Genomic DNA, 27638 nt, shown 5'->3' on the forward strand with positions numbered 1-27638 from the left:
TTTACGTTGTTTTTTTTACAGGGTGTATTTATTTGGGGGGCTCTTTTTTAATGAGGCAACGGCCAGGTTAATTTTTTATAGGGTGGGCGGTGGGGGCAGGACTGATTTATTTTCTACTCTCTTTCCAGAACACACATTTCTTCCCCCCCCCCCCCCCGGCTTGCCCTGCCCCCGGGGTCCCAGCTCGGAGCAGCCCCAGGGGGTCTCGCTCTCGCTCACCGCCCCGGTATCCACCCTGCAGCAGGGCCGGGAGTGGGGCGGGAGCTCCTGCCCCGCTCCCCACAGCGCCCCTGCGTGTGGATGGGGGGGACAGGGCCTGGGTAGGGGGGCGGCGTTCCCCGGCCTGGGTGGGGGGCGGCTTTCCTGGGCCTGGCACAAGGGGTTTTGTAGCACAATGTACAGTAGATGCCGATCTGGCTTTTTAAGAGAACGAACCTTTTTTTAACGAGTTTGGACAACTGTCTCCGTGTTGGGTTTTGTCTCTCTTTGTTTTTTATATATCACATAATAAAACATTTAATTTATTGACTCTCATTCTGGTAGCATCTTACGGTGTGGTGGGGAGCAGGGGGCTGTTCCCAGGGGGACCCACCACTGGGATGTGGCCCCTTTAGGGTGGGGTGCGGAGGCATGGGGGGAGGGCCGTTGCCCAGTGCTGGGATGGGGAGGCTCTTGTGAGATTGGCGGGGAAGCAGTCAGGGAAGGGATGGGGCTTCTCTGATGTATAACCCCGGGAGGGGCGGGGTCTAGGCTACAAGGGGGAGGAGCCAGGGGCAGGGGTGGGGCTTATCTGTGAGAACTGCAGGAGAGGTGGGGGTCTAGGCTGCAAGGGGAAAGGGGCGGGGGTGGGGCTTATCTGACAGAACCCCGGGAGGGGCGGGGTCCAGGCTGTAAGAGGGTGGAGTCAGGGGAAGGGGTGGGGCTTATCAGAGAACCCTGGGAGGGGTGGTGTCTAAGCTGCAAGTGGGAGGAGCTTGGGGCGGGGTGGGGCTTATCTGAGAGAACCCTGGGAGGGGCGGGGTCTAAGTTGCAAGGGGAGGAGCCAGTGAAGGGGTGGGGCTTATCTGACAGAACCCCGGGAGGGCGGGGTCTAAGCTGCAAGGGGAGGAGTTTGGGGTGGGGTGGGGCTTTCTGAGAGAACCCTGGGAGGGGCGGGGTCTAAATTGCAAGGGGAGGAGCCAGTGAAGGGGTGGGGCTTACCTGAGAGAACCCTGGGAGGGGCGGGGTCTAAGTTGCAAGGGGAGGCGCCAGTGAAGGGGTGGGGCTTATCTGACAGAAGCCTGGGAGGGGCGGGGTCTAGGCTGCAAGGGGGAGGAGCCAGGGGAAGGGGTGGGGCTTCTTGGGCCACGACTGGCTGAAGAGGCGGGGCTTCTCCCCCGAGGGCGGGGGCGCGTCACAGGCCGGCGGGGGCGTGGTCTCCGCTCAGAGGCCGGGACTCGATGGGCGGGGCCGGCAGGAGGAGGCGGGGCTAGGCCGCTGGGAAGACACGGGCAGCGGCGCTGCGCCTGCGCAGTGTTGGCGCGCCGGCTCCTCGTGTGGGGCGTGGCCGGAGCGTTTCCCGCGCTGGGCCCGCGGCTGAGGAGAACTCGGCCGTTCGAGTGTCGCGCCAGGCGGGGGAAGGGGGCGCGAGGCTCCATCCCACGTGACTCCCCTTCCCTTCGTCTCAGCGCGCGAGAGAGGTGCGCGAGCCCTGTCCCGCCCCCGGCGTGACATCTCCACCCCCCGCCAACGGCCCTTGCAACGGCCGTGAGGTGCGGGGGGGGGTCCCGCGAGGAGCAGCCCCGCCCCCTGTGTCCCTGCGGGGACCCCAGGGCGGGTGCCTGTGGGGTGGGTCCCCCAGGATGGGTCCCTGTGGGGGGAGGAGCAGGGGGCGGACTCCCCCGGGGCGGGTCCCTGCGGGGAGGGGAGGGGGACTCCCGGGGCGGGTCCCTGCGGGGGGAGGAGCAGGGGGGGGACTCCCCTGGGGCAGGTCCCTGCGGGGGGACTCCCCTGGGGCGGGTCCCTGTGGGGGGAGGGGCGGGGGGTGACTCCCCCGGGGCATGTCCCTGGGGGGGGAGGCAGGGGGTGACTCCCCCGGGGCGGGTCCCTGTGGGGAGGGGACTCACCTGGGGCGGGTCCCTGTGGGGAGGAGCAGGGGCGGACTCCCGGGGCGGGTCCCTGCGGGGAGGAGCAGGGGACTCCTGGGGCAGGTCCTGCGGGGACTCCCCTGGGGCGGGTCCCTGTGGGAGGGGCGGGGACTCCCCCGGGGCATGTCCCTGCGGGGAGAGGACTCACCTGGGGAGGGGCGGGGGGTGACTCCCCCGGGGCGGGTCCCTGTGGGGAGGGGACTCACCTGGGGCGGGTCCCTGTGGGGGGAGGGGCAGGGGGGTGACTCCCCCAGGGCAGGGCATGGCAGGGCCCCGTGGAGTGGCTGGGCTGGCTCAGGGCCTGTCTCCATGTACGTAGAGCCGGGGTGAGTGACTCTGCAGGTGGTTTCCCCTCGTTGGCCTTTGGGGAGGCCCCGTTGTCCCCGCTATCCCGTGCCGTGTGCTGTGCTCTTCCCGCAGGCTGCTCCGGGATCCAGGCCTCGCTCCCTCCCGCCATGTTACTGCGGAAATCCGCCCACGATCTCGACTCCCCACACAGCTCCAGCTCCTCCGTGGCGCAGGGGGTTGCGGAGATGGGCTCCCTGCCAGCCTCCGGGGTGTCAGACGTCCCGTGAGTGGGGCGCAGAGCACTGTACAGGCTGTCTGGGGGGTGGGGGGGAGCACTGGAGGACCGCCTGTGTGGGGGAAAGCTGGAGGGCGGTGGGTTAGGAGCTAGCACTGGGTAATGGCATAGAGAGCACACCTACACAGCTTGCGAAGGGTACCAAACAGGATGCAAGGGTTAGACTTCCAAATCAACAAACGGGAGAAACGGTCTGAAACTAATGGGGTGAAATTCAGCCAAGACAAATGCAAGTTTCTACCCTCAGGGAGGAATAATCAACTGCACAAATACAAAAGGGGAGTGTGAGTGCCTAGGAAGGAGTACTTGAGGCAAGGATCTGGGGGTGGAGGTGGATCCCAAAATAAATGTGCTGCCAAAACATCATTCCGGGTAAGGGTTGTATTAGCAGGAGTGATATAAGCATGACACGCTCCAGTCAGCACTGGTGAGGCCTAACCTGGAGTACTGTGTCCAGTTCTGGGCCCCACACTTCAGGAAAGATGTGCACAGATTGCAGGATTTTAAGAGCAGGTTAGACACACACTTGTCAGGGATGGTTTAGTTCAGTGGTTTTCAAATGTTTTAGGCTGCATGCCTCTTCCAGATAATATAACGTACCGCGTACGCCCATCTGAGAGAGGGTTGTAATGTACCTGTGATCGCAGAAACAAGGTCGGTAAGAGATAACACCGCACGTTGTCTGCCATCGCAGGATTTTTCTCACGTACCCCCTGACGAGAGCTCATGTACCCCAGGTTGGAAATCACTGGTTTAGATAATACTTGGTTCTGCCTCAGCGCAGGGGACTGGGCTAGTTTCACCTCTCGAGGTCCCTTCCAGCCCTACACGGCTAGCCCTGGGGAGTCCTCAGACCCCAGAGGTTGCTGGGGTGGTGTGGGTGTGCCGGGGGCAGTGAGGCCATGGGGGCTGTCTGGTCAGGACGTGTGCTCTGCCCACAGGGACCTGAGCATCAGTGAGGATGGAGGTGGCGCTGATTCAGGCAGTGACTTTGAGGACACGCTCTGGAAGAGCGGCAAGCGGGACGCTAGGACCCCTCTTAGCCGCCCCCTGGTATGCATGGCCCTTGCCCATCTCCTCTCCACTCTCCCAGCCCCCTGAGCTGCACCCTGGTACACCCCCTTGGCTCCCCAGCCTCCCCTCAACCCCCTGAGCTTCAGCCTGGTCCTCTGTGCCCGCCCCCCCGCCGTCTCTCTCTGCCCCCACTCAGTGTGATCCCAGCTCTTCTGCTTCAGCCAGCCTTGTGCCATGGAGCTGATGTGATGCAGGGCAGCAGAGCCCAGGAGCTTCTGCCCCTGCTCCCAGCTGCCCCCATCCCCGTGTTGTGGCCAGCCAGGGCAGGAGCCTGCCTGCACCATGCATTCAGCGGTGTCTCTCTGGGACACTTCTCATGAAGCTGTGATACACTCGAACCCAGGGCTCAGCCTGTGTCTTTTCTCCTCACCCCCCTCCCCCAGGCAACCAAGCGACCCCGGAAAGACGCCAGCAGATATGGGGAGAGCCTGGCTGAGAGAAACCCAGAGCCCAGCAACCTCTTTGAGGTAGTGAGGCTGGCGAAGAGTGCCATGGAGGTAACCACGCTCCCTTCACCCCCCTGGTTCCACCCTCCCCATGTCACTGCACTGGAGTCTCACTGGGACTCTGGGTTCTCTCCCTGGGTCTGGGAGTGGGGACTGGTGATTAGAGCAGGGGGGCTGGGAGCCAGGACTCCTGGGTTCTCTCCCTGGGTCTGGGAGGGGAGTGGGGGCTGGTGATTAGAGCAGGGGGGCTGGGAGCCAGGACTCCTGGGTTCTCTCCCTGGCTCTGGGAGGGGAGTGGGGACTGGTGATTAGAGCAGGGGGGCTGGGAGCCAGGACTCCTGGGTTCTCTCCCCGGCTCTGGGAGGGGAGTGGGGGCTGGGGGGTGAGAGCAGGGGGGCTGGGAGCCAGGACTCCTGGGTTCTCTCCCTGGGTCTGGGAGTGAAGTGGGGACTGGTGATTAGAGCAGGGTGGGGCTGGGAGCCAGGACTCCTGGGTTCTCTCCCCGGCTCTGCTGACTCACTGTTCGACTTGAGGTGCCCAGGCCCTATCTCTGTGTCCCACGCCCTGCGTAACCCCTACTTCTCCTTCTGTCTTTTTCCTCACGTCTCCTGCCCCCTAAGTCCGTGGTGGACGACTGGCTGGAGAGCTACAAGCAGAACAAGGAAGCCGGGATCCTGGAGCTCGTCAACTTCTTCATCCGCTCCTGTGGCTGCAAAGGTGAGAGGCCCTGGGCCTGCATCCTGAGATCCCTGGCCCAGCCCTGGACCCACCTGTGTCTGTGTGGCACAGCCCAGCTCCTCGCGCTGGTACCCACCTCTGGATTTGCTCCCAACACCTCTTTTTAGGGTGAGCTCCGAGCCCCATTCCCTGCCTCTGCCAGGGGAGGAACTGCTAAGAGATCCCTGGGTAGTTTGTGGGTTGTGGGGAGCCCAGGGCAGGAGTCCTGGTTGGTTGTCCCCATGCCGCCCGCTCTCACCTCTCTCCCCTTGGCAGGTGTGGTGACCCCGGAGATGTTCAGGAAGCAGCAAAACTCGGAGATCATCCAGCAGCTGACGGAGCAGTTTGATGAGGTGCCCAGTGTGTGGGGCAGGGGAGGGAGGAGCGATCCAGGCAGGGCTCCCAGGGCAGTAGGGAGTTTCCGGTAGGGTGACCAGATGTCCCGATTTTATAGGGACAGTGCTGATGTTTGGGCCTTTTTCTTATATAGGCTCCTATTACCACCTGACCCCCATCCCGATTTTTCACACTTGCTGTCTGGTCGCCTAGTTTCCAGTGGGGTGGATGGGGGTGATGCTGCCCTCTGGATATAGGCCCAGCTGATCCCCTGTAAAGGGGCAGGGTGGCTGGGAGAAGTCGGAGAAGAGTGGGGGCTGGCATAGGGACAGTGGGCGGTGCCCCCCCATGCCTCTTGGTAAATCGCTGCCCCCTGCTTACGGTGTATGAGAGAGCCTTTTCTGTGCCCACTGGGGTACACGCTCCCAAAACTGCTGGCAGCACAGGGCTTCCACTCTGGGCTGTCACAAGCCCCCTCTTTCCCAGTGCAGGCTAGCAATCCACACGCACTCGAGTGCCCAGCCCCTTATCTTCCAGACACCCGCAGTGCACACCCTGGAAGCAGCACGCCCCACTCCACCAGCCTCTGCTCTGCTCAACACTCCTGAGCACAGGGCTCTTAGATGGGTGTCTAGTAAAACCGGAGTGAAGCGGATTTAACAAAACTCAAGCTAAAGAGTCAAATAAAAGCCAGGAAATGGATTTGGAAACATAAGGGTACAGGACAAGGAAACGCCTGGTGTTTCTAACCCAGTGATCCGTCCTGACAGCACGTGTCCAGCCCAGAAAGCTGGGATCCGCTTTTCATCAGACACTGCTGCTGAAAGTGTTGGCTGCAGAGTGGATCACATCTCGTCCCCGTCCTTCTCCCAGACTTTGTCTCTTTTTGTAATGAGGGTGTTTCATTATGGGTTCCCTGCTCCGAGGGCTTTCGTGGGGTTCTTCGGTCTAAATGCTCAGGCCTGCATATTGCCCAGACTGTAACCACAGGGTTGGGCTGGGTCGAAGGAGGTTAATTATCCTCACTCTTGGCCGAGTTAGCTCTGAGACGCACCCTGCTTCAGATGACATGTTTCAGCTCCCACAGTTTTGGAACAGAATGAGGCTATATTTTACATCGCTCTTAAAATAGTTCCTGTGCAAACATCTCTCAGTAACCATGGTGATCGCTAATCCTTAGCTTTCAGTGGAGACCACACATGACCCCCGGCCTTTGGTGGAGGATCGAGAAAATGGCCAGAGGTGTAACTGGGAACATCTGCGTTCACGCCAGTCTCACCCCTCGTGCCTTCCCTGTCCTCCCCTCCGCAGGACTCTGCCGAGTACCCGCTGATCCTGACCACCCAGCCCTGGCGAAAGTTCCAGGCGGCATTCTGTGAGCTGGTGACAGTGCTGGTGCAACGTTGTCAGTACAGCATCATCTACGACGAGTATCTCATGGACACCCTCATCTCCCTGCTCACTGGCCTCTCGGACTCCCAGGTGCGCCCCTTCCGCCACACCAGCACCCTCGCAGGTGAGTCCTGCCCGGGAACGCGAACGGCATCTGCAGGGTAGCAGTTAGAGCAGGGTGCCTGGGGTCTGCTCCCACTGCAGGGAAGAGAGGGGGCGTCTGGTGGTTAGAATGGAGACAGTGGGGGTGTGGGGAATCCTGGCATGCTGCAGTGCGTTCCTGTATGAGCTCAGAGGGCTGGGAGCCCCCGGATACCCTCACACTCTCCTCTGCAAAGAGGCTATCTTGTAATATTGTTATGAGTCCTGTTTGTATCTCAGTTTCCCCTGTATGCTGCATTGTTACCCAGGCCGGGACAAGTGCAGAGTCCTGTACTTAGGACGGAAGAATCCCATGCACTGCTACAGACTAGGGACCGAATGACTAGGCAGCAGTTCTGCAGAAAAGGACCCGGGGGTTACAGTGGATGAGAAGCTGGATAGGAGTCAGCAGTGGCCCTTGTTGCCAAGAAGGCTAACGGCATTTTGGGCTGTATCAGTAGGGGCATTGCCAGCAGATCGAGGGACGTGATCATTCCCCTCTATTCGACATTGGTGAGGCCTCATCTGGAGACTGGGTCCAGTTTTGGGCCCCACACTACAAGAAGGATGTGGACAAATTGGAGGGAGTCCAGCAGAGGGCAACAAAAATGATTAGGGGGCTGGAGCACATGACTTATGAGGAGAGGCTGAGGGAACTGGGCTTGTTTAGTCTGCAGAAGAGAAGAGTGAGGGGGGATTTGATAGCTGCTTTCAACTACCTGAAAGGGGGTTCCAAAGAGGATGGATCTAGACTGTTCTCAGTGGTGGCAGATGACAGAACAAGGAGCAATGGTCTCAAGTTGCAGTGGGGCAGGTCTAGGGTGGATATTAGGAAACACTGTTTCCCTAGGAGGGTGGTGAAGCACTGGGATGGGTTCCCTAGGGAGGGGGTGGGATCTCCACCCTTAGAGGTGTTTAAGGTCAGGCTTGACACAGCCCTGGCTGGGATGATTTGGTTGGGGTTGGTCCTGCTCTGAGCAGGGGGTTGGACTAGATACCTCCTGAGGTCCCTTCCGGCCCCGATCTTCTAGGGGTCTATGAGTCTAGGCCGGGGGAGCGGGCAGGCGGTGACTGTCTGCTCTCGGGGCAGGCGAGGAGGCTGAGGGGTGGGTGCTAGCTGTCTGGGCCTCAGGTCCCATATTAGTGGCGCTCTTTGAGAACACAAGGGCAGATCCAGTCGCCAGGACCCCGAGGGAGATGGACTCCCCCCACCTCTCAGCAGGGAGACTAACGGCATTTCCCCAGCTCCAGAAGAAACAGATGAGGTGGGGGACAAGGGCTGGCTGCTGGAAGGTGTGGGGGCTGTCGGCTGGAGTCTGGGGAGGTCGGATGGACGGACAGACAGGGGTTCCCTACAGCGTGGCTGGGCTCTGGGCTACCCAGAATGGACGATGCTTTAACCTTCATTTCTCTAGAGTTCCCTAAGCTTCCTGTGCTGTGCGCCGCTTAACGAATAAACCCGGCTGTTCTGCCAGCGGCGTGAGAGTGTCACAGCGAACCGCGGGCCCTCCCCTGAAAGACGAGGAGACCCCTGGGGTTCCTCCTAGAGTAGCCCTGGTCCTTGGGCTCCGTTACGGGGGTACATGCAGAGCTCCCCCTTTTGCTCACTCCATGCTCTTTGCCAGCCATGAAGCTGATGACGGCGCTGGTGAGGGTGGCGCTGAGCGTCAGCCTGCACAAAGACAACAACCAGCGGCAGTATGAGGCGGAGAGGAGGAAGGGGCCGAGCCGCAGGGCCATGGACAAGCTAGAGGCGCTGCTGGAGAAGCGCAGGGAGGTGAGTGAAGACTAGGCCCTGGGCTGGCAGGCACAGCGCTAGGGGACGCTGGGTTGGTGGGGTGGGGCGTGGTGCCAGGAGTGCTGGCCTGGTGGGGATGGGATGGGAGTGTTGGGACGGTAGGGGCAGGGTGGTGCTGGGGGAGGGTGCTGGGCTGGTAGGAGCCGGGCCTGCAGGAGTGGGGTGGGTGATGCCGGTGTCTGTCTCAGCTCCAGGAACAGCAGAAGGAGATCGAGAACATGATGAACGCCATCTTCAAAGGGGTCTTTGTGCATCGCTACCGGTGAGTGCGGTGTGGCTCTGCAGGGCGTCCCTGGCTTGCCCTGGCCCGGCTGTGTGCCGTCTGCACGTGAGGCTGGGGGCAGGACGGGGGCTCGTGCATGCGGGGGGGGGCACCACAGGGGCATGCTGCATGTCTTGTCTGGCAGGGACGTGGTGCCTGAGATCCGGGCCATCTGCATAGAGGAGATGGGGAACTGGATGCAGAGCTACAGCGCCTCCTTCCTGACAGACAGCTACCTCAAATACATCGGCTGGACCCTGCACGACAAGGTGGGGGGCTGGGGCCTGGGGGCTGGAGGGGAGCACGGAGAGCCCGAGGGGGCTCTGGCCTGTGGGGCAGGGAAGGGGCGGCCGCTGGGGCTGGCCTGGCTCTCAGCCTCTCTGTGCCCACAGCAGCGGGAGGTGCGGCTCAAGTGCCTGAAGGCCCTGCAGGGGCTGTACCGCAGCCGGGAGCTGGCTGCCCGCATGGAGCTCTTCACCAGCCGCTTCAAGGTGAGTGCACTGCCCCGGGACGCCCCCCAGTCCTGGGGATCCTGCCCCTGGGATGCCCCCTCCAGGGAGCCCTGCCCTGCCCCCCATCTGTCCCCCTGCAGCGCGCCCTGGGACACCTCCCTCCTGTGGGGCCCTTACCCGTCCTGCAGTGCCCCCCTCCCATGAGTGACTCTCCGTTTGGTGGCTCTCAGGATCGCATGGTGTCCATGGTCCTGGACAAAGAACCCGACGTGGGTGTGGAGGCCATCAAGCTGCTGACCCTGATCCTGCAGTGAGTACGGAGCTGGGAGCCAAGCGGGGCCACGGGGGGAGGCCGGGCACGTAAGGAAGCTGGGAGGGCACGTGGTGAGCCCCATGGTGTGGGGCAGCTGGAGACCCCTCTCCCTGCTCAGGCTGAGCCCCTCCCGCTCCGTGGGCAGGAACATGGAGGAGATGCTGACAGATGAGGACTGCGAGGCCGTTTACCCCGTGGTGTATGCTTCCAACCGGGCGCTGGCTGCTGCCGCCGGGGAGTTTCTTTACAAGAAGTGAGTGACTGAACGCGGTCACAGCACCGCCAGCAGGGGGCGTGGGGCTGCCAACAAATATACACCTTCCTCCCCCCACAACCACCCCTGTCAGAGGGGTTTCACCTCCCTCCAGGCCTTAACCTGCAATCTCAGCCTGTGCTTTTCACAGGGGGCTGAGATAGAACATTCCCTCTCCCCTGCTCCAACCCACCAGCCCCCACTCCCCCCCTCAAGAGCAGGGGGGAGAACCCAGGAGTCCTGGCTCCCAGACCCCAAATTCCCCAACCCACCAGCCCCCACTCCCTTCCCAGAGCCGGGGGAGAACCCAGGCGTCCTGGCTCTCCCTGTCCCCTCTCTAATGTGTGTGTGGTTTGCAGGCAGTTTGACCAGGATTGGGGAGCCAGGAAGAAGAAGGGGCGCCGTGCGGGGAGCAGGGACTTCTTCAGGCTGCTGCTGGCTTTCTTCATCAAGAGCGAGGTGAGGGGCACCGTGGGGCTGGGAGGAGCATGGGGGAGTCTGTGGGAGCTAGTGTCACCAGGTCTCCCCTTTCCTCCCCCAGCTCCACGAGCATGCGGCGTACCTGGTGGACAGCTTGTGGGACTGTGCTGCCCCCCTGCTGAAGGACTGGGACGGCCTGACGTACCTGCTGCTGGAGGGGTCCCCGGAGGAGGGTGAGTGAGGCTGCGACGCGACACACGGGGTGGCAGGGGCGTCACGGCTGCCTGGCAGCCTTCGGGGCTGGTCCTGATCCCTCTCCCCCCAACAGGCTGGGGCGACCAGCAGGAGAACGCCCTGATTGATATCCTGGTGTCCAGCATGCGCCAGGCCACGGAGGGGAAGCCGCCCGTCGGCAGGGGCCCTGGCAAGAAGGTAAATGCGCCCGAGAGCAGGGAGGGGAGCGCAGTCCATCAGCTCCCCCAGGGCCTGGGTGGCTCTGGGTGACGTGTCCCCATGGGCCCGGAGACATCAGCACTCCCCCAAGGGGTCCCTGTGCCGCTGCCCGGAGGTGTGCACGCCGCACCGTCTGCAGCCACCGGGCAGGGGAGCCAGCTCTCACAGCACCATCCCTGCCCCAGGTGCTCTCCGCGCGGGAGCGGAAGGCCCAGGAGGACGACAGGGAGAAACTCACTCAGTACCTCATCCCGCTGCTGCCCCGGCTGCTGGCCAAGGTAAACAGAGGGGGGGTGCAGGGAGGGAACCTCGCACCCTGGGCCCCTTCCTGCCTCTGCCCTTCACCTGCGCTGGGGAGGGAGGGGGCCATGTTGAAGCAGGAACCCTGGGTCTGGCCTTTGCCCTTCCCGGGCACCTCAGGGCCTCACATGCCATAAGCTGGAGGGTTCTGCTGTGAGGCCATTCCCAGCTGTACGTAGTGGGGGGTGCAAGGGGGGGCATCTCTGCCCATCCTGCTGCCTCCCTGCTTGAGTGACACCTGCTCTGCTCCCGCAGTTCTCAGCTGATGCGGAGAAGGTGACGCTCCTGCTGGCTGCTCCGCGCTACTTCAACCTCCGCCTCTACAGCCGTGGGCGGCTGGAGAAGGTACTGAGGGTGGGGCTTAGCAGCCCCAGCCCCCTACGTCCCTCCCATAGCCAGGGAGAGAACCCAGGAGTCCTGGCTCCCAGCCCCAGCCCCCCACATCCCTCCCAGAGGCAGGAATAGAACCCAGGAGTCCTAGCTCCAGAGCTGCCAGTCCAGGAGCAGGGGAGACCCAGGTGCTCTGGGGCCTGCAGTGCCATGGGAACAGGAGCATCTGGAGTGGGGGGGAGGGGGACCCCATTAGCTGCTTCCTTTGATGTGCTTGCTGAGTTGCACTGTGCTGTCTGGGAACCCCTCCCCTCAAAGTGATGCAAGTAGTGCTGGGGGTCCCCCTGGAGAGGGGTACAGCGAGTCACCGCCTGCGAGCCCTTCTCCTCCCTCTGCAGGAGCTGGAGACCCCCCTTTTCCTTCTCCAGTCTGTTCCCAGGAGTTCTCCCACCTCTGCCCAGCCCCACCATACCCTCTCTCCCCCACAGTACCTAGAGCAACTGCTGGCCCAACTGCGGGAGGTGGTGGAGAAGCACACTGGCCAGGAGGTGCTCGAGGCTGCCGCCCAGGCGCTATATGTGCTCTGCAACCCGGAGTTCACCTTCTACAGCCGTGTGGACTTGGCACGCAGCCGCCTTGTGGACTCGCTGGCTGACAAGTTCCAGCAGGAGGTGTCCGAGCTCCTCCAGGTACCTCCCAGGGCTGTGGCCGGGGGCTAGGGTCGGGACCCCGTGGGAAGGGAGTGCTAGGGGCTGGAATGGTAGATGTATCACCATCGCCTTAAGAGGGACCTGGTCGAGCTGCGCAAGCAGAGGGGTCTGCACGCTGGGAAGCTCACCAAAGAGCGATCCTAGGCTGTTGTCTTAAAATTCCTCCAGCCATCATTACTGACTTTGGAAAGTATCTAGCAAGATGGGCTGGATCTAAGGAGTGAGGCTGGTGGATGACTTTTGCTTCTACGTTCAGAGAAGACTATTGTAGACTTACGAGAGAGAGAGAATGACATTTAACTCTTCTAAGATGTGGTCTGTCACAGATGCAGCCGATGTGTCTTCTATAACTTGAACATCTAGAAATGCATCTACTGGCCTACCCCTGACATCAAGATAACGTACGCAATGACTTAATGCTTGGTGCCCATTTGCATCGGTGCCTTCATCAGCCATGGATGCAAATCTTTTGAATGGGGTGAGAGAGGTCTTCACTTTTTCAACTGCTGAGTCTTTCACTGTTGCACCACATGCTTCTAGCCAGTCAGCTGAGTTTGTTGCAGAAAGATAGTGAGCGTACACTGGTCTTGTTCGGGACCAGTGTTCAGCTTCAGGGTGAGCAAGTGACAACGCCCTTAACATTGGCCTCCAGTTCGTAGTGTGTGGTATCTCTTGCTTAAATAGAAAGTAGGTGCCCCAGCCATGTTTGTTCGCATGTCTCTTGAGGTTCCACCCAGCTCACAGTGATTTCAGCTGAGCTGTCAGTGGGGGAACCTCGCTGCTAGTGCAGACTGGGCCCTCTCTTCCACTTAGACCTGATTGTCAGTGATTTCAGCTGTAGCGGTCACGTAACAGAACAAAAGACTCTCTATGGAGCCTAATCAGCTCCGTCTTTAAACAGTGGAGAGGGGCAGGCCAAACAGTACTTGTGACTCAGACACCTGTCCCCTCCCTCTCTCGATGCCCTCAGTCAGCACAGGCTAAGTACAGTTCTACTGCCCTTTACTCCAAACAATCACGACATTGGCAACACTGCATGTAACTAATTCACAAAACTGGGGGGGTGTTGGGGAAATTCAGGGGGGGGTGTGGGGAAATCCCTGTTTGCAGTGACACTCACTCAGCACTTTCAGAACAGCTGGGTTTATTGGTTAAGGGGCGCACCGCACAGGAAGCTTAGGGGAGTCTAGAGAAATGAAGGTTAAAGCATCGTCCATTCTGTGGGGAACCCCTGTCTGTCCGTCCATCCGACCTCCTAGGTCAGACTGCAGCTGGGAGCCCAGAGGCCTTCCAGCAGCCAGCACCTGTCCCTCACCTCCTACGCCCCCAGTCCTTTGTTCTCCAGCTGGGGAAATGCGGTGGTTCTTCCAGTGATTGCTCATATTGATTCCAGCTAGGTGTGTGCGTGCCACGTGCACACTCCTTGGACAGTTTTCCCCCTAGCAGCACCCGTCGCGTCAGCTGTGGTGCCTCCATAGCGCTTGTGACGAAGTGGGAATATTCTTAATGTTGTCTCTGAATACTGTGTGGGTGCCTTGGTTTCCCCTACGCATTTCTTAAGTATCTAGGTGGGGGGATAAGGGGGTGTGATTGTTGGAGAGCCCTAGAGGGCCAGTGTGGTGATGGCTGCACAGCGAATGGCCAACACCCTGTCTCCTGGTAACTGATGGCCTGGGCCCCTCCTTTGCAAGTGCCAACTGAAGATGTTGGACAACGAAGAGCTCAGGTGGCCTCCTGGCCTGGGAAAGGAACAAAGCCTGGAGGAGGAGGGGCTGGAGAGTTTCAGTTTGGAGTTGGCTGGGGAAAGAGAGAGAGACCCAGACCCAGGTTCTGAATGCCTTGGCCCCAAGATGGGCCTGACTTAGGACTCCTGTTTCCTGTACCTACAAGCTCTGTTTTAGACCGTGTTCCTGTTGTCTAATAAACTTTCTGTTTTACTGGCTGGCTGAGAGTCATGTCTGACTGTGGAGTTGGCTTCCCCAGGAGCTCCGCCTGTGCGGACTTGCTGTGGGAAGAGCACGGTGTGAAAAGGATGCGCCCGAGGATGGAGCACCTGTCTCAACGCCGGATCCTTCCCCGTGTTTTTTGAACTGTCTATCCCACTTCTACCATACGTGGTCCCAAATAACATCGGACAGCTGGGTTCTTCGCACGGTGGAAGTGGGATATTTTCTCCAATTCTGCTCTTCCCTCCCTCCCTCCCACCCTTCTTCCTCATCCCTCTTCAGGGACCCTTCTCATGAGCAACTCCTTATCCAGGAGGTGCAGGCGCTCCTTGCCATAGGAATGACGGAGGAGGTTCCTCAGGAGCTAAGGGGCAAGGGATTCTACTCCTGTTATTTCCTAATCCCCAAGGCAAAGGGGAGTGGGCGGGGGGGTCTCAGACCCATTCTAGATCTGCAAGGACTCAAGAAGTCCATGGTAAAGTTGAAGTTCTGCGTAGTCTCCCTCAATACAACCATCCCTTCCCGGGATCCAGGAGACTGGTTCGCCGCCCTCAACGTGAAAGATGTGTACTTTCACATAGCGATTTGCCCTGTTCACAGACGCTTCTTAAGGTTCGTGATAGACCAAAACCATTATCAGTTCATGGTCCTCCCCTTCGGCCTGTTGACAGCCCCACGAGTGTTTACCAAGTGTGTTGTGTAAAGCCGCCGCTCAATCCAGTAGAGTGCGATTTGTAAGATTTGTAACTTTTCAGTCATTGCTAGTATGATCATTAAGTTCTGTACCCTTTGGCAAACTTTGTAACTTTTAGACATTGTTGGCATAACCTTTTACATTTTGTAACTTTCCCAAGCTTTGTAACCTTTTAAATTACCCCTTGTATAACCTCCAGGCTTGGCAATAGTCCATCCTGGGATCAGGGAGAGTGTGTGAACAAGAGTGTGTGTGTGGGAGATAAGGAAGTGTATGTGGGACTAGGAGTGGAACTACAAGAGAAAAGAGCCCGGAGCCAGGTGTGTCTGATGTAATCTGCCCTGATCAGGCAATCACAGGGTGCTGTAAAGAAGAAAAGAACGAGGCCTGGGAATGCTGTGATGGACACAGAAGGAAAGCTCAGTGTACGTGACATGAGCCGCCCAGTTCCAGTAAAAGGAAGACAGCACACTCACAGCTCTCTTCTTCTTGGCCTGCTCACGGCTCCGTCGCCGCAGGCGGACACACCAGATCTACAGATCCTTCAGCTTCTCGGCTTCCTCTGCAGTCTCCAGTAACTCTCCGCCTGTGTGAGTCTGGAGGTGCATGAATAAGCTCCATCCCTTTTTGGTTTGATCCAATAGCGGCATTTAATAAAACCAATGTAAGTGTAACCCTGGGTTGGTTTCTAGTGAAATCGAGGTAACAAAGTGCGTGTCTGTGGTAGCAGCCTTCCTCCGAAGGAGGCAGGTGTAACTATACCCCTACCTTGACGACTGGCTACGCAGGGGGCACACCAGAGAGCGGGTGGAGTTGCAGGTCAGTCTGGTCACATCCACCTTCGAGAGACTCGGTCTCCTCCTCAGCATGAACAAGTCAACCGTGTCACCGAGCCAGAGACTAGAATGTATTGGGCAGTGGTTGGACTCGGTCCAGGCAAAAGCACGTCTGCCGGAGTCCCGATTCCAAGCCATGTCGTGCATCATTCGATGTATGAGAGTCCCCGACCGCTACAGGGAATGGGAATTGCCTCAGTCAGAAGGCCACCTGCATGTACGTGGTCCGGCGAACCAGGCTGGGGCTCAGAGCTCTACAGACGTGGCTTGCCTCGACATACCTCCCGGGGCCTGACAGCCTGAACTCAGTGGTCATGGTGCCACAGCGGGTACACTCCAGTGGTGGCTCAGAGCTCAGCTAGTCTGCGAGGGAACTCCCCTCGTCTCTAGTTACGGGCACATCAGCTCTAGGTTGGGGCGCTCATCCGGGAGATCCCCGAACGCAGGGCCTCTGGGCACAGGATGTGCTCTCTCTCCATATCGGTATCAGGGAGCTCAGAGCTGTGCGACTCGCATGCCAGGCTTTTCAGTCTCAGCTGCAAGGCCAGTACGTGGCAGGCATGATGGACACCACCACTGCAAAGTTTTACATCAACAAGCGGGGTGGAACCGGTCCTCATCCCCCTGCCAGGAGGCCCTCGGACGCTGGGAATTCCGTATAGCCCACTCCATTCACCTGGAAGCATCCTATCTGCCGGGGGCCAGGACGTACTGGCGGACCGCCTCAGCAGGTCCTTCCACAACCGCGAGCGGTCCATCCGGCCAGACGTCATTCACGCCATTTTCCAGAGGTGGGGCTTTCCCTAGGTCGCCCTCCTGGGCCCACTCAGAGCCACAGGAAGTGCCCTGCGGTGTGCTCCTTCCAGAAAAGCAGCCCGGGCTCAATCGCAGACACATTCCTGCTACCCTGGGGAGGCTTGTCTGCTCTGCGCCTTTCCCCCAAGCCCTCTCGTGCACAAGGTCTGCAGAGACGGTCTGACAATCCCCTCTGGTGTTATCCGGGCCGGTGATCTGCTGGGACACCCCAATCCTTGACTCCTTGTGAGAGCCCCCACTCAGGGGGCTCCACCGCCGACCTGACTGGTGCCGCTAGGGGAAAAACTTTCTGATGACTGTGCACGCAGTGCCCACACATCTAATTGGAATGGATACGAGCAACACATCTCGAAGAGCAACAATTACGGGAAGGTGATTAACCGGTTTTTAGCCTCCCTGCCGAGAGGTGGGGAAATCCATCTCGCTCTGGGTCCTGGCTTGCTAGGTCCTGGCGAGCAGATCTGCCATTGTGTTCTCAGATGCTCCATGGATACGGAGACTAAGGCCCAGGCAGATACGAACACCCACCCTTCTGTCTCTGGGACTGTCCTGAGAGCAAACGCTCCTTTTGCACCCACGGGGTAACAGGTCCAAACAGGACTACAAAAATACTACAAAATAGTCCCACTTTGTCACAGCCAGGCGCTCAGGGAGTGGGGTGTATGGGGCACGTTACTGCAGGCACTGGGGGTTGGGGGGGGCCAGGCGCTCAGGGAGCGGGGGTATGGGGCACGTTACTACAGGCACTGGGGTTGGGGGCCAGGCGCTCGGGAGCGAGGTGTATGGGGCACGTTACTGCAGGCACTGGGGGGGCCAGGCGCTCGGGGAGCGGGGTGTATGGGGCACGTTACTGCAGGCACTGGGGGGGCCAGGCGCTCGGGGAGCGGGGTGTATGGGGCACGTTACTGCAGGCGCGGGCGGGGGGCGGGGCCAGGCGCTCGGGGAGCGGGGTATGGGGCACGTTACTGCAGGCGCTGGGGGTGGGGCCAGGCGCTCGGGAGCGGGGGTATGGGGCACGTTACTGCAGGCGCTGGGGGTGGGGCCAGGCGCTCGGGAGCGGGTGTATGGGGCACGTTACTGCAGGCGCTGGAGGGTGGGGGCCAGGCGCTGGGAGCGGGGTGTATGGGGCACGTTACTGCAGGCACTGGGGGCCAGGTGCTCGGGAGCGGGGTGTATGGGGCACGTTACTGCAGGCGCTGGGGGTGGGGCCAGGCGCTCGGGAGCGGGGTGTATGGGGCACGTTACTGCAGGCGCTGGGGTGGGGCCAGGCGCTCGGGAGCGGGGTGTATGGGGCACGTTACTGCAGGCACTGGGGCCAGGCGCTCGGGGAGCGGGGTGTATGGGGCACGTTATTGCAGGCACTGGGGGTTGGGGGGCCAGGCTCTCGGAGTGGGGTGTATATAGCGTGTTACGGGGTTTGGGGGTACCAGGTGCTCAGGGCATGTGGGAGGGGGTGTACCAGGCGCTCAGGGATTGCTGCGGGTGCTGTAGGACTGGTACTTGGGGCCTGCCCTGCTGAGATGTCTTGTTCCCCCCCTCAGGCCTCGTACCTGGACGAAGACGAGGTTTACAGCATGGCCGCCACGCTGAAGCGCATTTCCATCCTCCATAAGTGAGTGCCAGCCTGCGTCCCGTCCCGTCCCGTCCCGTCCCGTCCCCACATCCAGCTCCGCCTGGGCAGCGGGGCCGGTCACGCAGCACCGCCCTTCCCGTCCCGTCCCGTCCCGTCCCGTCTCCCCGCTCCGCCTGGGCAGCGGGGCCGGTCACGCAGCACTGCCCTTCCCTTCCCGTCCCGTCTCCCCGCTCCGCCTGGGCAGCGGGCGGTCACGCAGCACTGCCTGCCCTTCCCGTCCCGTCTCCCGCTCCGCCTGGGCAGCGGGGCGGTCACGCAGCGCCGCCTTCCTTCCCATCTCCCGCTCCGCCTGGGCAGCGGGGCGATCACGCAGCGCCACCCTTCCCGTCCGTCCCGTCTCCCGCTCCGCCTGGGCAGCGGGCGGTCACGCAGCGCCGCCCTTCCCTTCCGTCCGTCTCCCGCTCCGCCTGGGCAGCGGGGCGGTCACGCAGCGCCGCCCTTCCCTTCCCATCTCCCGCTCCGCCTGGGCAGCGGGCGGTCACGCAGCACCGCCCTTCCGTCCCGTCTCCCGCTCCGCCTGGGCAGCGGGGCGGTCACGCAGCACTGCCCTTCCCTTCCCTTCCGTCTCCCGCTCCGCCTGGGCAGCGGGGCCGGTCACGCAGCACCGCCCTTCCCTTCCCGTCCCATCTCCCGCTCCGCATGGGCAGCGGGGCTGGTCACGGAGCCCAGCACTTCCCTTCCCGTCCCGTCTCCCCGCTCCGCCTGGGCAGCGGGGCCGGTCACGCAGCGCCGCCCTTCCCGTCCCATCTCCCCGCTCCGCCTGGGCAGCGGGGCGATCACGCAGCGCCGCCCTTCCCGTCCGTCTCCCGCTCCGCCTGGGCAGCGGGCGGTCACGCAGCGCCGCCCGTCCGTCCGTCTCCCGCTCCGCCTGGGCAGCGGGGCGGTCACGCAGCGCCACCCTTCCCGTCCGTCCCGTCTCCCGCTCCGCCTGGGCAGCGGGCGATCCTGCAGCGCCGCCCTTCCCGTCCCGTCCGTCTCCCGCTCCCCTGGGCAGCGGGGCCGGCCACGCAGCGCCGCCCTTCCCGTCCCGTCCCGTCTCCCGCTCCCCTGGGCAGCGGGGCGATCCACGCAGCACTGCCCTTCCCGTCCCGTCTCCCGCTCCGCCTGGGCAGCGGGCGATCACGCAGCGCCGCCCTTCCCTTCCCGTCTCCCGCTCCGCCTGGGCAGCGGGGCCGATCACGCAGCGCCGCCCTTCCCGTCCGTCTCCCGCTCCGCCTGGGCAGCGGGGTCGGTCTCGCAGCGCCGCCCTGCCCGGCCCGTCTCCCCGCTCCGCCTGGGCAGCGGGGCCGGTCACGCAGCGCCGCCCTTCCCGTCCCGTCCCGTCTCCCCGCTCCGCCTGGGCAGCGGGGCCGGTCACGCAGCGCCGCCCTTCCCGTCCCGTCCCGTCTCCCGCTCCCCTGGGCAGCGGGGCCGATCCTGCAGCGCCGCCCTTCCCGTCCGTCTCCCGCTCCGCCTGGGCAGCGGGGCGATCCGCAGCACCGCCCTTCCGTCCCGTCTCCCGCTCCGCCTGGGCAGCGGGCGGTCACGCAGCGCCGCCCTTCCCGTCCGTCTCCCGCTCCGCCTGGGCAGCGGGGCGATCACGCAGCGCCGCCCTTCCCGTCCGTCCCGTCTCCCGCTCCGCCTGGGCAGCGGGCGGCCACGCAGCGCCGCCCTTCCCGTCCGTCTCCCGCTCCGCCTGGGCAGCGGGGCGGCCACGCAGCGCCGCCCTTCCGTCGCATCTCCCGCTCCGCCTGGGCAGCGGGCCGGTCACGCAGCACCGCCCGTCCCGTCCCATCTCCCCGCTCCGCCTGGGCAGCGGGGCCGGTCACGCAGCACCGCCCTGCCCGTCCCGTCCCGTCTCCCCGCTCCGCCTGGGCAGCGGGGCCGGTCACGCAGCGCCGCCCTTCCCGTCCGTCCCGTCTCCCCACTCCGCCTGGGCAGCGGGCGATCACGCAGCGCCGCCCTTCCGTCCGTCTCCCGCTCCGCCTGGGCAGCGGGGCGATCACGCAGCGCCGCCCTTCCCTTCCCGTCTCCCCGCTCCGCCTGGGCAGCGGGGCGATCACGCAGCGCCGCCCTTCCCGTCCCGTCCGTCCCGTCTCCCGCTCCGCCTGGGCAGCGGGGCGATCCTGCAGCGCCGCCCTTCCCGTCCCGTCTCCCCGCTCCGCCTGGGCAGCGGGGCGATCCAGCGCCGCCCTTCCCGTCCGTCTCCCGCTCCGCCTGGGCAGCGGGGCGATCACGCAGCGCCGCCCTTCCCGTCCCGTCTCCCGCTCCGCCTGGGCAGCGGGCGATCACGCAGCACTGCCCTTCCCTTCCCGTCCCGTCTCCCGCTCCGCCTGGGCAGCGGGCCGGCCACGCAGCGCCGCCCCTTCCCGTCCCGTCTCCCGCTCCGCCTGGGCAGCGGGGCGGCCACGCAGCGCCGCCCTTCCCGTCCGTCTCCCGCTCCGCCTGGGCAGCGGGGCGATCACGCAGCGCCGCCCTTCCCGTCCGTCCGTCTCCCGCTCCGCCTGGGCAGCGGGGCGATCACGCAGCACCGCCCTTCCCGTCCCGTCTCCCGCTCCGCTTGGGCAGCGGGGCGGTCACGCAGCGCCGCCCTTCCCGTCCCGTCTCCCCGCTCCGCCTGGGCAGCGGGGCGATCACGCAGCGCCGCCCTTCCTGTCCCGTCTCCCGCTCCGCCTGGGCAGCGGGGCGATCCTGCAGCGCCGCCCTTCCCGTCCCGTCTCCCGCTCCGCCTGGGCAGCGGGGCGATCACGCAGCGCCGCCCTTCCCGTCCGTCCGTCTCCCGCTCCCCTGGGCAGCGGGGCCGATCACGCAGCGCCGCCCTTCCCGTCCCGTCTCCCGCTCCGCCTGGGCAGCGGGGCGGTCACGCAGCGCTGCCCTTCCGTCCCGTCTCCCGCTCCGCCTGGGCAGCGGGGCGGTCACGCAGCGCCGCCCTTCCGTCCGTCTCCCGCTCCGCCTGGGCAGCGGGGCGATCCACGAGCGCCGCCCTTCCCGTCCCGTCCCGTCTCCCGCTCCGCCTGGGCAGCGGGGCGATCCACGCAGCGCCGCCCTTCCCGTCCGTCTCCCGCTCCGCCTGGGCAGCGGGGCGGTCACGCAGCGCCGCCCTTCCCTTCCGTCCCGTCTCCCCACTCCGCCTGGGCAGCGGGCGGTCACGCAGCGCCGCCCTTCCTGTCCCGTCTCCCGCTCCGCCTGGGCAGCGGGCGGCCACGCAGCGCCGCCCTTCTTCCTTCCGTCTCCCGCTCCGCCTGGGCAGCGGGGCGCCACGCAGCGCCGCCCTTCCCGTCCCGTCCCGTCCCTTCTCCCCGCTCCGCCTGGGCAGCGGGGCCGGTCACGCAGCGCCGCCCTTCCCGTCCCGTCTCCCCGCTCCGCCTGGGCAGCGGGGCCGGTCACGCAGCGCCGCCCTTCCCGTCCGTCTCCCGCTCCGCCTGGGCAGCGGGGCCACGCAGCGCCGCCCTTCCCGTCCGTCTCCCGCTCCGCCTGGGCAGCGGGGCGATCACGCAGCACTGCCCTTCCCTTCCCGTCCCGTCTCCCGCTCCGCCTGGGCAGCGGGCGATCCACGCAGCGCCGCCCTTCCCGTCCCGTCTCCCCGCTCCGCCTGGGCAGCGGGGCCGGTCACGCAGCGCCGCCCTTCCCGTCCCGTCTCCCCGCTCCGCCTGGGCAGCGGGGCCGGTCACGCAGCGCCGCCCTTCCCGTCCCGTCTCCCGCTCCGCCTGGGCAGCGGGCGATCCACGCAGCGCCGCCCTTCCCGTCCGTCTCCCGCTCCGCCTGGGCAGCGGGGCGATCACGCAGCGCCGCCCTTCCGTCCCGTCTCCCGCTCCGCCTGGGCAGCGGGGCGGTCACGCAGCGCCGCCCTTCCCGTCCGTCCCGTCTCCCGCTCCGCCTGGGCAGCGGGGCGATCACGCAGCGCCGCCCTTCCCGTCCCGTCTCCCGCTCCGCAGGCAGCGGGGCGGTCACGAGCGCCGCCCTTCCCGTCCCGTCTCTCCGCTCCGCCTGGGCAGCGGGGCGGCCACGCAGCGCCGCCCTTCCCGTCCGTCTCCCGCTCCGCCTGGGCAGCGGGGCGATCACGCAGCGCCGCCCTTCCCGTCCCATCTCCCGCTCCGCCTGGGCAGCGGGCGATCACGCAGCGCCGCCCTTCCCGTCCCGTCTCCCGCTCCGCCTGGGCAGCGGGGCGATCACGCAGCGCCGCCCTTCCCGTCCCGTCTCCCGCTCCGCCTGGGCAGCGGGCGATCACGCAGCGCCCTTCCCTTCCGTCCGTCTCCCGCTCCGCCTGGGCAGCGGGGCGCCACGCAGCGCCGCCCTTCCGTCCGTCTCCCGCTCCGCCTGGGCAGCGGGGCGATCCACGCAGCACCGCCCTTCCCGTCCCATCTCCCGCTCCGCCTGGGCAGCGGGGGCCAGTCACGCAGCACCGCCCTTCCCGTCCGTCCGTCTCCCGCTCCGCCTGGGCAGCGGGCGGCCACGCAGCGCCGCCCTTCCCTTCCGTCCGTCTCCCGCTCCGCCTGGGCAGCGGGGCGGCCACGCAGCGCCGCCCTTCCGTCCGTCTCCCGCTCCGCCTGGGCAGCGGGGCGATCACGCAGCACCGCCCTTCCCGTCCCGTCTCCCGCTCCGCCTGGGCAGCGGGGCGATCACGCAGCGCCGCCCTTCCCGTCCCGTCTCCCGCTCCGCCTGGGCAGCGTGGGCAGCCGCCCTTCCGTCCGTCTCCCGGCTCCGCCTGGGCAGCGGGCCGGTCACGCAGCGCCGCCCTTCCCGTCCGTCTCCCGCTCCGCCTGGGCAGCGGGCCGATCCACGCAGCGCCGCCCTTCCCGTCCGTCTCCCGCTGTGCCTGGGCAGCGGGCGCACGCAGCGCCGCCCTTCCCGTCCCGTCTCCCGCTCCGCCTGGGCAGCGGGGCCACGCAGCGCCGCCCTTCCCGTCCCCTCTCCCGCTCCGCCTGGGCAGCGGGGCGGCCACGCAGCGCCGCCCTTCCCGTCCGTCCCGTCTCCCGCTCCGCCTGGGCAGCGGGGCCGGTCACACAGCACTGCCCTTCCCGTCCGTCTCCCGCTCTGCCTGGGCAGCGGGCGGCCACGCAGCGCCGCCCTTCCCGCCCCGTCCGTCTCCCGCTCCGCCTGGGCAGCGGGCCGGCCACGCAGCACCGCCCTTCCCGTCCCATCTCCCTGCTCGGGCAGCGGGCTGGTCACGCAGCACCGCCCTTCCGTCCGTCTCCCGCTCCGCCTGGGCAGCGGGGCCGATCACGCAGCGCCGCCCTTCCCGTCCGTCTCCCGCTCCGCCTGGGCAGCGGGGCGATCACGCAGCGCCGCCCTTCCCGTCCGTCTCCCGCTCCGCCTGGGCAGCGGGGCGATCCACGCAGCGCCGCCCTTCCCGTCCCGTCCCGTCTCCCGCTCCCCTGGGCAGCGGGGCCGGCAGCGCCGCCCTTCCCGTCCCGTCCCGTCTCCCGCTCCGCCTGGGCAGCGGGCCGGTCACGCAGCACCGCCCTTCCGTCCCGTCTCCCGCTCCGCTTGGGCAGCGGGGCCGGCCACGCAGCGCCGCCCTTCCCGTCCGTCTCTCCGCTCCGCCTGGGCAGCGGGCGCCACGCAGCGCCGCCCTTCCCGTCCGTCTCCCGCTCCGCCTGGGCAGCGGGGCGGTCACGCAGCGCCGCCCTTCCGTCCCGTCTCCCGCTCCGCCTGGGCAGCGGGCGGTCACGCAGCGCCGCCCTTCCCGTCCCGTCCCGTCTCCCGCTCCCCTGGGCAGCGGGGCGATCACGCAGCGCCGCCCTTCCCGTCCCGTCTCCCGCTCCGCCTGGGCAGCGGGGCGGTCACACAGCACTGCCCTTCCCGTCCCGTCTCCCCGCTCCGCCTGGGCAGCGGGGCCGGTCACGCAGCGCCGCCCTTCCCGTCCCGTCTCCCCGCTCCGCCTGGGCAGCGGGGCCGGTCACGCAGCGCCGCCCTTCCCGTCCCGTCTCCCCGCTCCGCCTGGGCAGCGGGGCCGGTCACGCAGCGCCGCCCTTCCCGTCCGTCTCCCGCTCCGCCTGGGCAGCGGGCCGGCCACGCAGCGCCGCCCTTCCCGTCCGTCTCCCGCTCCGCCTGGGCAGCGGGGCCGATCACGCAGCACCGCCCTTCCCGTCCGTCTCCCGCTCCGCCTGGGCAGCGGGCCGGCCACGCAGCGCCGCCCTTCCCTTCCCGTCCGTCTCCCGCTCCGCCTGGGCAGCGGGGCGGTCACGCAGCGCCGCCCTTCCTTCCCGTCCGTCTCCCACTCCGCCTGGGCAGCGGGGCGGTCACGCAGCGCCGCCCTTCCCGTCCGTCTCCCGCTCCGCCTGGGCAGCGGGGCCGGCCACGCAGCGCCGCCCTTCCTTCCCTTCCGTCTCCCGCTCCGCCTGGGCAGCGGGGCGGCCACGCAGCGCCGCCCTTCCCGTCCGTCCGTCCGTCTCCCGCTCCGCCTGGGCAGCGGGCGGCCACGCAGCGCCGCCCTTCCCGTCCCGTCTCCCGCTCCGCCTGGGCAGCGGGGCTGGCCACGCAGCGCCGCTTCTTCCCGTCCGTCTCCCGCTCCGCCTGGGCAGCGGGCCGCCACGCAGCGCCGCCCTTCCCGTCCCGTCTCCCCGCTCCGCCTGGGCAGCGGGCCGGTCACGCAGCGCCGCCCTTCCCGTCCCGTCTCCCCGCTCCGCCTGGGCAGCGGGGCCGGTCACGCAGCGCCGCCCTTCCCGTCCCGTCTCCCCGCTCCGCCTGGGCAGCGGGGCGATCACGCAGCGCCGCCCTTCCCGTCCGTCTCCCGCTCCGCCTGGGCAGCGGGCCGGTCCACAGCGCCGCCCTTCCCGTCCGTCTCCCGCTCCGCCTGGGCAGCGGGCGCCACGCAGCGCCGCCGCCCTTCCCGTCCGTCCGTCTCCCGCTCCGCCTGGGCAGCGGGGCGGCCACGCAGCGCCGCCCTTCCCGTCCCGTCTCCCGCTCCGCTTGGGCAGCGGGGCCACGCAGCGCCGCCCTTCCCGTCCCGTCTCCCCGCTCCGCCTGGGCAGCGGGGCGATCACGCAGCGCCGCCCTTCCCGTCCGTCTCCCGCTCCGCCTGGGCAGCGGGGCGGCCACGCAGCGCCGCCCTTCCGTCCCGTCTCCCGCTCCGCCTGGGCAGCGGGGCGGCCACGCAGCGCCGCCCTTCCCGTCCGTCCGTCTCCCGCTCCCCTGGGCAGCGGGGCGATCACGCAGCGCCGCCCTTCCGTCCCGTCTCCCGCTCCGCCTGGGCAGCGGGGCGGCCACGCAGCGCTGCCCTTCCCGTCCCGTCTCCCGCTCCGCCTGGGCAGCGGGCCACGCAGCGCCGCCCTTCCCGTCCCGTCTCCCGCTCCGCCTGGGCAGCGGGGCGGCCACGCAGCGCCGCCCTTCCCGTCCCGTCCGTCTCCCGCTCCGCCTGGGCAGCGGGCCGGTCACGCAGCGCCGCCCTTCCCGTCCCGTCTCCCGCTCCGCCTGGGCAGCGGGCCGGCCACGCAGCGCCGCCCTTCCCGTCCGTCTCCCGCTCCGCCTGGGCAGCGGGGCGATCACGCAGCGCCGCCCTTCCTTCCCGTCCGTCTCCCGCTCCGCCTGGGCAGCGGGCGATCACGCAGCGCCGCCCTTCCCTTCCCGTCCCGTCTCCCCGCTCCGCCTGGGCAGCGGGGCGATCACGCAGCGCCGCCCTTCCTTCCCGTCCGTCTCCCGCTCCGCCTGGGCAGCGGGCGGCCACGCAGCGCCGCCCTTCCCGTCCCGTCTCCCGCTCCGCTGGGCAGCGGGGCGGCCACGCAGCGCCGCCCTTCCCTTCCCTTCCCGTCTCCCCGCTCCGCCTGGGCAGCGGGGCCGATCCACGCAGCGCCGCCCTTCCCGTCCGTCCGTCCCGTCTCCCGCTCCGCCTGGGCAGCGGGGCCGGTCACGCAGCGCCGCCCTTCCCGTCCCGTCTCCCCGCTCCGCCTGGGCAGCGGGCGATCACGCAGCGCCGCCCTTCCCGTCCCGTCTCCCGCTCCGCCTGGGCAGCGGGGCGATCACGCCGCGCCGCCCGTCCCGTCCCGTCTCCCCGCTCCGCCTGGGCAGCGGGGCCGGCCACGCAGCGGCGCCCCCCCCCTCCCGTCCGGTCTCCCCGCTCCGCCTGGGCAGCGGGGCCGGTCACGCAGCGCCGCCCTTCCCGTCCCGTCTCCCCGCTCCGCCTGGGCAGCGGGGACGGTCACGCAGCGCCGCCCCTCCCGTCCCGGCTCCGCGCTCCGCCTGGGCAGCGGGCGATCACGCAGCGCCGCCCTTCCCGTCCGTCTCCCGCTCCGCCTGGGCAGCGGGGCGGCCACGCAGCGCCGCCCTTCCCGTCCGTCCCGTCTCCCGCTCCGCCTGGGCAGCGGGGCGGCCACGCAGCGCCGCCCTTCCCGTCCGTCTCCCGCTCCGGGCAGCGGGGCGATCACGCAGCGCCGCCCTTCCCGTCCCGTCTCCCGCTCCGCCTGGGCCGCGTGGCCGGTCACGCAGCGCCTCCCTTCCCGTCCCGTCTCCCCGCTTCGCCTGGGCAGCGGGGCCGGTCACGCAGCGCCGCCCTTCCCGTCCCGTCTCCCCGCTCCGCCTGGGCAGCGGGCGATCACGCAGCGCCGCCCTTCCCGTCCGTCTCCCGCTCCGCCTGGGCAGCGGGGCGATCACGCAGCACCGCCCTTCCTTCCGTCCCGTCTCCCGCTCCGCCTGGGCAGCGGGGCGATCACGCAGCGCTGCCCTTCCCGTCCCGTCTCCCGCTCCGCCTGGGCAGCGGGGCGATCCACGCAGCACCGCCCTTCCCGTCCCATCTCCCGCTCCGCCTGGGCAGCGGGGCGATCTGCAGCACCGCCCTTCCCGTCCCGTCCCGTCTCCCGCTCCGCCTGGGCAGCGGGCGATCCACGCAGCGCCGCCCTTCCCGTCCCGTCTCCCCGCTCCGCCTGGGCAGCGGGGCCGGTCACGCAGCGCCGCCCTTCCCGTCCCGTCTCCCCGCTCCGCCTGGGCAGCGGGGCCGGTCACGCAGCGCCGCCCTTCCCGTCCCGTCCCGTCTCCCCGCTCCGCCTGGGCAGCGGGGCCGGTCACGCAGCACCGCCCTTCCCGTCCCGTCTCCCCGCTCCGCCTGGGCAGCGGGGCCGGTCACGCAGCGCCGCCCTTCCCGTCCCGTCCCGTCTCCCCGCTCCGCCTGGGCAGCGGGGCCGGTCACGCAGCACCGCCCTTCCCGTCCCATCTCCCTGCTCGGGCAGCGGGGCTGGTCACGCAGCACCGCCCTTCCCGTCCCGTCTCCCCGCACCGCCTGGGCAGCGGGGCGATCACGCAGCGCCGCCCTTCCCGTCCGTCTCCCGCTCCGCCTGGGCAGCGGGGCGGTCCACGCAGCGCCGCCCTTCCCGTCCGTCTCCCGCTCCGCCTGGGCAGCGGGGCCGGTCACGCAGCCCTGCCCTTCCCGTCCCGTCCATCTCCCGCCCCGCCCGGGCAGCGGCGCGGGTCACGCAGCGCCGCCCTTCCCGTCCCGTCCCGTCTCCCCGCTCCGCCTGGGCAGCGGGGCCGGTCACGCAGCACCGCCCTTCCCTTCCCGTCCCGTCTCCCCGCTCCGCCTGGGCAGCGGGGCCGGTCACGCAGCACCGCCCTTCCCGTCCCGTCTCCCCGCTCCGCCTGGGCAGCGGGGCCGGTCACGCAGCGCCGCCCTTCCCTTCCCGTCCCATCTCCCCGCTCC

At 66.8% G+C, this 27638-nt stretch overlaps 1 protein-coding gene across 4 annotated transcripts in view; it reads left to right on the top strand.

Annotated features, from left to right (window-relative positions):
• The first annotated feature begins 1520 nt into the window (after positions 1-1520).
• Positions 1521-27638, top strand: part of STAG3 (stromal antigen 3) — a 34491-nt gene continuing 8373 nt past the window's right edge. For 2 of the 4 annotated variants that reach the window (XM_039500098.1, XM_039500101.1), the window contains exons 1-20: positions 1521-1679; positions 2547-2697; positions 3651-3762; positions 4167-4280; positions 4850-4946; positions 5223-5299; positions 6594-6798; positions 8441-8592; positions 8802-8875; positions 9021-9144; positions 9268-9366; positions 9558-9637; positions 9786-9893; positions 10253-10352; positions 10435-10546; positions 10642-10745; positions 10952-11044; positions 11322-11411; positions 11885-12085; positions 17940-18010. In XM_039500098.1, coding sequence (XP_039356032.1) covers positions 2582-2697; positions 3651-3762; positions 4167-4280; positions 4850-4946; positions 5223-5299; positions 6594-6798; positions 8441-8592; positions 8802-8875; positions 9021-9144; positions 9268-9366; positions 9558-9637; positions 9786-9893; positions 10253-10352; positions 10435-10546; positions 10642-10745; positions 10952-11044; positions 11322-11411; positions 11885-12085; positions 17940-18010 — 2129 coding nt within the window. In that variant the 5' untranslated portion in view covers positions 1521-1679; positions 2547-2581. Of the gene's footprint in view, positions 1680-2414; positions 2698-3650; positions 3763-4166; positions 4281-4849; positions 4947-5222; positions 5300-6593; positions 6799-8440; positions 8593-8801; positions 8876-9020; positions 9145-9267; positions 9367-9557; positions 9638-9785; positions 9894-10252; positions 10353-10434; positions 10547-10641; positions 10746-10951; positions 11045-11321; positions 11412-11884; positions 12086-17939; positions 18011-27638 lie in introns of those variants that run through there. The other 2 variants (XM_039500100.1, XM_039500099.1) reach the window with 2 other exon arrangements.

The sequence above is a fragment of the Mauremys reevesii genome, linkage group 14 (genome assembly GCF_016161935.1).
Source record: "Mauremys reevesii isolate NIE-2019 linkage group 14, ASM1616193v1, whole genome shotgun sequence".
NCBI classification, from domain to species: domain Eukaryota; kingdom Metazoa; phylum Chordata; order Testudines; family Geoemydidae; genus Mauremys; species Mauremys reevesii.